This window comes from Oryza brachyantha, chromosome 2 (genome assembly GCF_000231095.2).
Source record: "Oryza brachyantha chromosome 2, ObraRS2, whole genome shotgun sequence".
Lineage (NCBI taxonomy): Eukaryota > Viridiplantae > Streptophyta > Magnoliopsida > Poales > Poaceae > Oryza > Oryza brachyantha.
In genome coordinates this window covers 15,325,364-15,337,410 of record NC_023164.2, presented here as the reverse complement: position 1 = coordinate 15,337,410, position 12,047 = coordinate 15,325,364, and the positions used below count along the sequence as shown (strand labels likewise).

At 40.3% G+C, this 12,047-nt stretch overlaps 2 protein-coding genes across 2 annotated transcripts; one reads left to right on the top strand and one right to left on the bottom strand.

Annotated features, from left to right (window-relative positions):
- Window positions 1–296: 296 nt before the first annotated feature.
- Window positions 297–3,031, bottom strand: LOC121053661 (transcription factor bHLH95-like). The gene is made up of 4 exons (XM_040521460.1): window positions 2,675–3,031; window positions 2,344–2,556; window positions 1,978–2,244; window positions 297–677 (listed from the first exon to the last, which is right to left on the bottom strand). Exons 1-4 carry the CDS (start codon window positions 3,029–3,031, stop codon window positions 579–581), a joined length of 936 nt encoding a protein of 311 aa, XP_040377394.1. The 3' UTR covers window positions 297–578.
- Window positions 3,032–11,244: 8,213 nt separating this feature from the next.
- LOC121053512 (ethylene-responsive transcription factor ABR1-like) lies at window positions 11,245–12,047 on the top strand. Its single transcript, XM_040520615.1, has 2 exons — window positions 11,245–11,476; window positions 11,557–12,047. The coding sequence occupies exons 1-2, from the start codon at window positions 11,245–11,247 to the stop codon at window positions 12,045–12,047; spliced, it is 723 nt and encodes a 240-aa protein (XP_040376549.1).

Genomic DNA, 12,047 nt, shown 5'->3' with positions numbered 1-12,047 from the left:
CTACGTACTACTAGAATTAAGAAATGAAATACAGAGAGTTTTGATTTCGTTCTAAGATAAACTTGATTATACCGGTTTAGAATGAAATAGTTAGACTGGGTTTTTATGGAAACATAGAAACCATCCATAACAACAAATTAATTTCGTTAAATGTACCTTTCAGTATACTTTCATGATATAGTAGTTTGGTGTTGAAAATATTACTACGTTTCCTTATAAACGTAGCTAAACCTAAGGATAAAACAAAAATATCTTCTATTAATTATAAAACAGAGAGAGTAATATCAACAGCGCACTCTAGACAACCAGGGATAATTAATCATGAAGTGATGAAACGCTTGATCATCAACAACTTAAAAGACAGTGCTAACGGTGCATGTTACTGACTTACTACAACACAATGTTCAAAAACTGAAAGTTATATAAGGTGAACAGGTTCAGTTCAAACGCGACATCGGAAAGCTCAAATTAACCAAGAAAGGAGCCATACATTCATTGAGTATCGAGTTCATCCCAAATGGCCCCTTTGCTAGTTGCAACTGTATGCATGCAACATACTCTAACCGTCTAACGATAAATCACTTGCTGTGGAGCAATACCATCATCTCAGACACAGCCAGCTGGTGTATCTCTTCAGACGTCGCAGTGTCCATGAACATTCCACGCTCTCTGTCCACCTGTGTATAGAACACATAGATGCACTTGTCAGGATTCAGTAATTGGATAACTCTAATGTAAAATAAGGATACCAGATTCAGGTATTTTTCACTTTTCTAAGAATTCGACTGGCTATTTTTTTTCAGTTGAAGGATATAAAACTTAGCATAGCTAGCTAACAAAACAAGAAGGAAACATTGCCTCACAGAATAGAGGAATTCATACAAACAAATCATTTGAATAATTATAATTCCCCACCCCATGGTTCATACTTTTACTCTAATTTATCATAAATAAAGTCATTCTATATTCTAGTTAGATATTATTCTTTTCATTGGTTTAAGTGGTATTACCAAGTCATAAAATACTTTGAGCTATTCCTTTTATAGTAAGTTCTAATGTGGTTGTCGAGTAATCCAAATACTGAATATTGTAAAAGAAAATCTCTTTAAATAGGAACAACTGACAAAGTTTGTCCCTGTTATACTACGGAAGCCTTTAATCTAATCTGAAACTTACGTTATAGTAGCCATACTATCATATCGGATAACTAGAATAGGTTACTGTACGATAAAATGATCCAATTCCCATAAGAATATGTTCCTTACAAAGATACGCACTACACGACAATCAAATTAAACATAGATGCACTCCACGACAAGACAATTTTGCAAACGCTCTATGGATACGCTTTATTGAACCACCTTTTACACATGTAAAGTTCCACATGTATGGTCAAATGATCCAAAGATCCTCTAATCATATAAGGGTAGTCCATACAAAGATACATTCCACACAACAATTGAATAGCATGGGTTCACCACACGACAAGTAAGTTCACGCCGATTTTATTAGTTGCACCTTAATAACCGCCTATCAACTCAGAACTTATCCAATTCCATTTATGAAAAGTTGCACATATACGGTAAAGTGATCCAAATATCCACAAATCATATGCGGATGGTCCCTACAAAGACACGCACCACACGGCAATCGGATTGCACGGGTATACCAAACGACAAGTAAGCTCACACGGGCTCTATTAAGCACACTTTAGTAAATCACCTATTAATTCATAACTCATCCAAATCGATAGACGGAAAGTTCCACATGTACGGTCAAATGATCCAAAGATCGACTAATCATATGAGGATGATCCCTGCAAAGATACCCGCGCCGCGACAAAACAAAGATATTTGCACCATATTACATCTCAAGAACACCTATTATGAGCCGTTTAAAATAACAAAAAAGAATTAAACTAACATGTTTAGGCAAAAATCCCCCAGAAAATATAGGAGGCTGGAGAGGATTACTCACACGAGTGTGGATGGTGAACAGGGACCGGGATTGGTCGGAGGAGATCTGCACCGTGACAACGTCGACGGAGTGCCTCTCCAGCACGTCGACGATCATGGTGAGCACGCCGGGGCTCCGCGGCACGGAAATGTTGATGAAAGCCTGGTCGCCGCCGCACAAGTTCAGAACCACGCTCGGCCCCGACCACACCATGAACTCCGACGGCGCGGTCACCGCGGCGGCCGCTGGTTGCACCGCCGCCGCATCAGGATGAACGACGGCAGGCGCCTGGGTCCCGCCACCATCCGCTCCAGCCGGCGGCGGGACGAAGCCCTGCGTGTGCGCGGCCGGCGGCGTGCTCCCAGTCCCACCATGCGCCGGCACAACAGGGGTGACCGGCGCCGGGGTAGGCGGCACGGCGGCGGGGGTTAGTGGAGCCGCCGCCGCCGCGGACGAGGACGAGGAGCCACCGAGGCCGAGGCGGGCGCACCGCGCGGTGAGGCTGTCCCTCTCCCTCTTGCGCCTCTCCAGGTCGGTCACCGTCTCCTCCAGGCCCCTGATGAAGCTGATGGCCTCCCCGACGATGCTCGCTTTGTCCGCCTGAAACACGATCGATCACGTCGCAGCAGCGACGGCGGCGACGACGACGGTGAGTGGTGACACGCACGTAGCACACAAAGCCCTAGGCCCTAGCTACTGCGCGAGAGTCTACTCTAACCTTGCTGGTGAGGCTGGGGACGAGCTCGCGCAGGTCGGTGAACATGTTCTTTATCTTCCTCCGGCGCTCGCGCTCGGCGAAGATGTGCATCCTCTCGCGGCTGCGGCCGCCGCCGCCACCGGCGGCTCTTCCTTGGTTCGGAACGTTCGTGCTGCTGGCCGCCGCCGCCGCCGCCGTCGCCGTGCTCTTACCGTTGGACCCACCTTCGTCGACGCCCTTGCCCTTGTCGGCCGCCGGCTGCAGGTTGCCGGCCTGGGAATCGCCAGTGCCCTCGTTGTTGTTGTCGCCGCCGGAGACCATGGAGTTGACGTTGGCAGCCGGGGGTGCGCCGCCGTTGCTGGTGCCCTCTTTTGCCATGGACGCAAAGGTTTTCTCGACGCTTTTGATGCGAAATTGTGTTTTGGTTTTGGGAGAGCAAAACATGAGTCACACTAGCTCGCCACTTAGTTGCTGCTACTATGACAAAATTCACAACTATTTTTTTTCTCTGCATTCTGTTCTCTCTTTTTCTTAGATGTATCCAAACTGAAAATTCATTTTCTGCAGAAAAAAAGGGTGTAACGTATTGTTCACGTTAGTTTTGGCAGATTCATGGGATTTACAGCTTGCTAATTAAGTCAGCACTAATTGAACGCGAGTAACCTTTTCACTACATGATGATCTGTCACAGAATGCATCCACGAGTACTGCTACACATACAGTTCTACTTACCATTTAGGGATGGGCATGGGTCGGTCCGCGAGCTGGCCACTGATTACCTAGGGGCTGACTCGTGTTCGTCTCTACTACTATTTTACGTACCATCTTTATTTATTCTAAATAGTCTACGTAGATTAACTGCTATAAAATGACAAATAAAAACGGCCAAAACAAGTTTTCGCAGGTGGCTGCCCCGCCTACTACCAAAAGCCTTAGAGAAAAATTTTGACTTTCACCACCTGTGAAAAATGGATCATCTGCTTACGAAAATCGATCATCACAAACTTCGTTTCATCCACATCATCTATACTGTAGTAACTGATTGATGATAACCAACAGGTTCTTCATCTTAAGCAAGGCAGCAGTAATAAACTTCATCTTTGGGAAAAATTGTAGCTAGGTGGCTTGCATCCATTAGCAATCCCAGCATTATACGAACAGATATTAACACTTTTGCTCAACAACCTGCAACTACAAGATTACAAACTCAGTTTGTACTTTAGTCGCCAGCTGAGCCAGCAACACTTCATGAACTCCATCCAGCTATCTATACGTTACTTCTTCTCCTGAATGCTACCAAACTTTAATTTATTTGGAGCATTTCAATTTCACCGGGTAGCTAGCAGAAAGAAAAAAAAAAGAAAAGAAAAGAAAAAAGAAAAGAACAGCTCATGCATTTGGCTTGGGGCGTAACTGATGCAGATTAAAAAGCTGAGTTTTTTTTTTCAATCAGCCGTTTCGATGGAGAAAGCTCGATCTTGCGAAGAGTATAGCTGAAGCTAATGGTGTCCAAGCAACACGAAATTAAAGTGAAAAAGGAGCTTTAGTTTATATCGACAGCTTATCTTAGCTGGCTGGCCAGACAACTGTCAATTATCTGTGTGATTAGAGGATAAATTTCTTTTTGTGGGGGGCATTTGTGCATGATTTTTCAGGCTCTTGAACAAAATAAAACTCGTACCACTGCTTGAGTATGATCCGTTGGGAAGGCGAGGGTTTTGCTGCCTTGGAATTGCGTAATTTTGCTGGGATCGATGTTGTGCTGTTTTAGAACATTTTGTTGGAACGGTTTGGGCTGAAATCTTCCCTGGGCTGCTTGGCTACTATGGTTTGTGAGGCGGGTTAGTTTTGTAGGGGAAATGTCCACTGTGTCCCTCAACTACGTGTCGAGTTTCATTCGTGCTCCTCATCTACAAAGCTAGATACAAGATGTTCTCTAACCATTGAAACCGTTACAAGTTGAGTTCGTAACGATTTAGAACGATGGTTCTATCGTACCTGATATATTAGGATACATCTACAAATCGGGCGTCAGATTTTTAACAACAAAAATGGGGCGGTATTTCATCACATATAAAAGATATGTTTCATTATTATATAAAAAATGTTATAACTATTAAAATGATGAGACACAATTAAATCATACTTTGAAACATTTTAGATTTAGAGTATGAAACATCAAGGTTCAAATATTGAAACAACAAGTCTTGTCCATCAAAGATCAAATATAAGAAACAACATCTAGATAGGTATTGCAACATCTTGATTTAACACAAAGATACATCAAAATTGATTGAAACATCGAAAAATTGACAAATGTATCGTTTCAGATTTGCTTCTTCCTCTTATCTAGTGACCATTAAACAACGCTAAAATACTCGGAACATTTTTAACCAACACCAAGAAATATTAAAAAGACATTGGATAGAATATTGAAAAATCCAAAATGCTTTGACGAGAAGTTGCATTACCATTGAAACATTCATTTTCATGTATGAAACAATGAATTTCAATGATTGAAACATATTTATACTTTTTATGTAAATATAGCTGCGTGATATCTTGGTATAAAGATTTAATTGTAATGAATGTAACGCTGTAATCGCATTTCAAAGATCATTTAAAGCTTACTAATAATTTAATTATTGTTATATACATTTATCCATTTGTCTTGTTTTCGTAAAGATGTCATGATGGCAAAAAGAACTGTGAGTAATAAAATGAAGCACCATGGAGGGTGCCTTTTTGGGCAAGATCGGACGAGATCTAAATCATTCTCGGAAACATTGACCTAGTCTTCACCTGACGTGGGCTCGAAGATGTTCTATGGATGGTTTTGTCAATGAGGGACTAGAACGAAACTTTTTTTTTTCTTTTGTAGGCATCTCGTTTGAGATGGGCTGGAGCATTTTCAGCCCATTTAGGCCTTCGTCACAAGACTTGACCGGCCCACAACTAGTTTTTGTTCGGCCTAAATCCCATGGTTACGACAGTCTCAACATTAATTGGGTATAATCCTTAATCGTTAGTTCCGTCTATCACGTACGTCAACGTCACCATTGAGACTGGCCATGTTACGACAAATGCTTACCGAGATGAAGTACTTGCTAAGTAAATACTCCTTTCGTTTCTTAGTAAACGATAGAGAATTTACTCTGTACCATTGACTGACTTTGTTCACTTCTATAATATATCATTATCTTTTGGTTAACTTCTACAATTTACTATCACCTTCCAGTTAGCCTCCATTAGTATTGTCATTTTTATTTTAATGACCGAAATACTTTTAGGACAAAAACTTTCAATTTTATTCAAATATTCTAAAATTTTATATTATAAATATTGTATTTTAAAACATCTAAAATTTTGCCGAAAAATTGGAATTTGATATTTCAGATTTTCTCCAAATTTTGAGAGTTTTCAATCCAAGAGTATTTTGATCATTATAACAAAAATAAACAGTACTAGCGGAGGACAATAGGACGGCGATGGTAAATCTTAAAATTTAAGCAAAAGTCAATGACATACGACAAAACTAAATAAAGTTAGTGGCGAATCGTGGAATTGGGATAAAGTTGATGTTTCAGAATATATTTTCTCTAGATGATACCATTGATCAAACTTTTATTTTAAAACAAGGGGAGTGTTTATCATAACATTTAATCAAATGTTTGAGACTTTAAACCCTAATAATATCTCAGACACTTAGTTTAATGGGAAAAATTAGTACGCACATATTTGCCTTAAAAAGTGTACTATTATAATATTATAAATTTGGTAGGGCCTAGATTTCAATCCATGAATCAGCCGCTTTATTTATCCCTCGAATGATAACCAAGTATCCTTATCCTCTCCTCTCACTTATATTCAAATAAAATCTCTTCTTCATCAGATAAAATATTGAAATCTAAAATATTACAATCTAAACATGAAATAAAATCACAATTCATAAAAAAAATAAAATTACAAGTGAAATCCTTACACCTTGCATATAACCAAAGTAATTAAAATCACCTTTAGCAACAAAATTGCTGTCAAATAAACTAACCACGAATTGCTTAGCAATATACAGGTTCAGGTGACTTATATACTAATTAATAGAAAAATTAACGGTGAAAATTTTAGAAGTATTACTAAAATTTGTTATATATGTATATATATTTAATAGTATTTATATGAATATATACGATGCTGCTAGAAAGTATTATATCTATGAAATAAAGGTGACGTGTGTATGTATGTGTGTGTATATATACGTTGCAAAGTCTTATATTTATGAAATGTAGCGAGTAATTTGTTTACAAAATTTACAACATGTCATTATAATTTTGCAAAGTTAAAGATATGACATTGGTATCTCACTAACATGTGAGGCCTGCATGAATCAATGACATATGAATTAGAATGATATATCTCAATTTAACAAAATTATAGCGATATCCTTAATTTTCCCTTTTATGTTTCTATGAGTGTCTCCGTAGCAGTATATATCGACCGTGTGAATGGATGATATCCTTAGTGAAAGAGGTGTAGATGTCCAGATCCAAGGAACCATCGCTGCCGCCTGATGAGGATAACGCTCCCCTTTTTTATATCTGACAAGAAACCAAACAAAGAATACGTGGAGCCTACAGTAGAGACAAGGAATGGTACGTTCTCATCGGGGAAGACAAGGGTAATGAACTTTCTCGATGCCCCACAAGAGGTTGAACCTAAATGTCTTTTCTTTCTGGAAACTTTGCAGTGGCACCACTGTGTGCAACACTCTGACTACTAATACTAATCTCTTAAATATTTCCTCCGTCCTCGTTTACTTGTCACAGTTGATTATTATAATTTCAATTTTGACTATTAATAATAATAATTAAATGATCAGTTAATGATTAGCGATAATTATGCTATATATATATTTGTACGTCATACATTATAAATATAACATTTTTTATATACACAATATTTTTTTAAGAAAAGACGAATGATTGAAAGTTCCTAAATAAAAAGTTAGTGGTGTCAAGTATTTGATCCCGGAAGTAGTTTAAATAGTTGGGCAACAAAACACAAAAGTTCTATGCTCATGTAAGATGCAATGAACTACCACCGAGTCGCTAATCAACGACGCCGTTTAACATGGACAGTAGATATGAGACATCCGTATCTCTCTGGAGGCTGCTTTGTTTTGTTGGATTTTTGTTAGATTTCTTCTTGGTTGTTGCGTGTTCGTTTCTCAAACGGTTAAAGCTTATATATATATATATATATATATATATATATATATATATATATATATATATATGTTTATTATTTTACCTTGTTAGAGTATATTTTTAACTTTGTAATAGTTAATTTTATTGTTTATACTATTAAATAGCTATGAAAATATCAAATAATCTTATAATTTTTTATCTTTCAGCAATAAAAACACAACCTAAGTCTATGTTTATGATGTGGATGATCAAATACAAGGACATCTGATACCGGCGTCACTACAGTTGACTTTTAAAGTTTTCGACTTTCGTACGAACAAAACACCTGGAAAATTTAATTCTCGTTTTACAGCACATGTATACCTAAAAGTACTCCTTCATTCTTTTTTTGATACGACGCCATTAATTTTTAATATACGTTTGACCGTTCGGCTTATTCAAAATTTTAATCCAAATATACAAAATTATAAGTCATACTTAAGTTCTTATAATAATAAATTATATTATAATTAATAATTATATAGTTTTTTTCATAAGACAAATGGTCAAACATAAATCTCCGCCACTGACCTGTGTTGCTCCTCATCCACCAGCTTCCTCCAGCTCCATCTTACCTCTCGGGGAGAACCACCTTGGCATGACATATTTGGATACATGTCTAGGAAGAGGCTTGGATAGTGGGACAAAGCGGTCCATACAAAAATACCGTATGTAAACCTATGTGTGCTAGAGCCATATATAATGGCACACATTCAATAGATGAGTTCAATGGAACCAAGTCGGTTTTAGTCTTTCTAGTGGAAAGCATATTTTTCATAGACACTTTCATAATTGTACAAGTCAAGTTATCCTTTTCTAAAATATGTATGAGAACCTGTAATGCATATCCTGACATGTTAAGATTTACATACGAAATATAGAGCATGTGTCCATTCAAAAGTTCAATTTTTTTCTAAAATATATTCGAGAAGTTACAACACATAGTAAGATGTACTTTTAAATGAGAATTAATCAGAGACGTATGGATGTCCTACTTCTATGGTTACGAACCTCATTCACAAACGCATGGGTCATTTTTTAACCTCATGTTATCTACAAGAGGTTTGGCCTCAACTCAGCAGTCAGCAAGTTAATTATCACAGATGTATCGGCTTTTGGCACGTCCCTAATTAATTTCATTTTAGAGACCTTGGTTAGTTTTGTGTCTATGAAGCATGTCACCTATTTGGTTTTATGTGGTAGTGAATGACACAATAGTGTATAGACCAGTGACAAATATACGAATGTTATGTGATCTAGACTGCGTTTTTTACTAGATTTTTTTTGTTTGCATACCTGTTTTGAACCACTAGCCAAAAAATAGATGTTTATCGTCCCACTTTTATAAAATAGATTTTTCACTTATCGTTTTAGGTATATGGTTGCTGTGGATCTGTCCATTAGGATTGTGCTAGCTCATCTGAGCAGGGTTCATAGATAACAAGAGGGAATATGCCGATATCTAGGAACATGCTAATACAAGCTGGTGTCCGGATCATAGTAAAAAAACCGAGGCCAATTCGGTTCATAAACAGTTGGTTTTTTATTTACTAATATTATATTTGATTATATTATTTTTAATGTGAACCATTACAAATTAGTGAAAATATGCATAAATAAACCAATATATATATTATTACATGGCCACAAAATTAAAAAATAAATATAGTATTGTTACATAATAAATCCATAAAACCATAGGACATTAAAAGCCAGTTTTATTCATAAAAACCACCACTGGTTGGTCGGTTCAATAAGAAATCGCTCGGTTCACTTGTTTTTACCGATTCAATTGTAGTGATGGTCTTCGAGCGGAACTGAACCACCAAGGTCATTAGTTCCAATTTTTTTTGGTTCAACTGCCAGCCCGGTTAGGATTTCTTGGGTCTGTTTAGTTTGCTACCAAAGTCAACCATTCCAAATATTGTCATTGCCAAAATTTTTGTAATAACAAACTAAATGACCTTACTATCACAACATTACCAATATTTGGTAATTATAGAAAGCTCCACTCACAAAACTATGCAAAATTTTGGTAAGGTATCAAACTAAATACAATCTATATATTTTTATCTTGCCAAAATTTTGGCAATGCCAAATTTTAGATTTACCCCTAGACGATAATGTTTATTATTTGGGCAAAAAACTGAAAATGCCCTTACACTGGGCCGGATATAAGCTAACAGCAGGCTAGGAATACGTGCAGCGATACGTGATGTTCTCTAGCAAGAAGCTAGGTATAGGCATACGTGGAACAATTCCCTTTGGAAAAAACAAGGTTACGAACTTTCTAGATGGCTAAGATATTTAGAACTCCTAGATACTGTGATATCTTTCGTCTAGAAACTTCGTTGCAGCGCTGCATACAGCTCGTGTTCCGACGATAGCTCTCTAGCAAGTGCTGTAGCATGTTATAAGTCAACTATAAACATAATTTAGATGATAAGAGAATAGACAGAGGAGCAGCGGGTTACATATTTGTAACCAGCTATAGCACAGATTTCAAGACGTAATGTACGTATGACAGGTGGGACCAAGTATTAATTATATAATATATGTTTTATAGTTAATTATTACATGAATTAGCTATTGAATTGACTATAGATGATTTAAAACTAGAAGTTGACTATATTGGAGTATTGAACTTGCTCTTACCACTGATTCTCTGTCTAAGATAACTTTGTTTCTCATGCATCTCAAACTGCGGAAAATTTGATATACCGGCCTTTTTAGAAAACATATTTAAAGAATAGATTTTGAAAAAAAAAACTAATTATAAAAATGGACCATCAACATAGCACCATTAATATTAGCGCTAAGATATAATGTCTCAGCGCCACCAACTTTGGTGCAAAGCTCCTATCCAACGTGGCAAAAAAAAAAACACGTACGTCGAAACACTTGGGAAGCCACACCCAGCCAATTGCAGTGAGGTGATAAACCCATCCGTTTCCCAGCTGGGAAATGTCGAGCAGCTTCTGGAAGAGTTGCCTTCCATTCCATTCCAATGGAAACGAAACGCTGCCCATGTTTTTCCCCTTTTTTTTTTTCTTTCCCACCCTTTCCATCCTCAGCTAGCGCGCGATGCTTCAATTCCCCGTGTCGATCCGCACGCATTTTTTTTTCTTTTTCCTTATCGCGTTGGCCTCGACCAGCTAGATCGTGTCATCACTAACACTGAAGTCCACTATAAATATAGGGTAGGGCATGGTCACGTCTCCTCCACGATCAGCGACAGCAACCAAGGTCTTTCGATCGAGTCGGTGCGTGACTGGAATTCTTCCTACGACGGCGCCGAATTCGGTTGTTGGTCTGGTCGGATCGGAACTGTAGCTAGGGATGCGGCCGATGTCGATGTCGCCGGCAATGGCGGCGCTGTTCGAGGCCGCGGAGACGGCGGCCATCGTGGCCGCCCTGACGCGCGTCATTGCCAGTGACGACGGAGGACGTGGTGGTGGTGGTGGCGCGACGGGCGTCGTGCCGCTGCCCGCGCCGTCCTGGGTCGTGCCGCCGCGGGCGGCAATGGGTGGGCACGACGGATTGCGGGGGGAGGAGGAGGAGCTGGTCGGCGTCGTCTCCGGTACCTCTGTAATGCTTCCTCTCCCGCAGTGCGCGGTATCGAACGGGTGCTCACCTGTGGCTGCTGAGTTGTGTTTATAGTGCGAGGCGATCACGCCGGCGAGGTGGCAGCCGTGGTGGCGCCGGAGATGGCGGCGGCAGCGACGCCGCCGCCGCGGCGGGAGCGCAGGTACCGCGGGGTGAGGCGGCGGCGGTGGGGCAAGTGGGCGGCGGAGATCAGGGACCCGTGGAAGGCGGCCCGCATCTGGCTGGGCACCTTCCCCACCGCCGAGGACGCGGCGCGCGCCTACGACGCCGCCGCGCTCCGCTTCCGCGGGAGCCGCGCCAAGCTCAACTTCCCGGAGGAGGCGGCGTCCCGCCAGCGCTTCCCACCGGCGGGGCTGCCCCTGGCAGGGCCACGCTGGCCCGGCCCCGGCGACGGCCACGTGGTCCGCGCGCCGGTGACCACGCACCATCGGAGCACTGGCGCCAACGGCTACTTGTTGGGTTCTTGGAACATCGGAGCCCCGCCGCCGCCGCCGCCGCCTCCTCTCCCGTGTGGAAGCAATGGAACAGAAAACCGCGGGGAATAG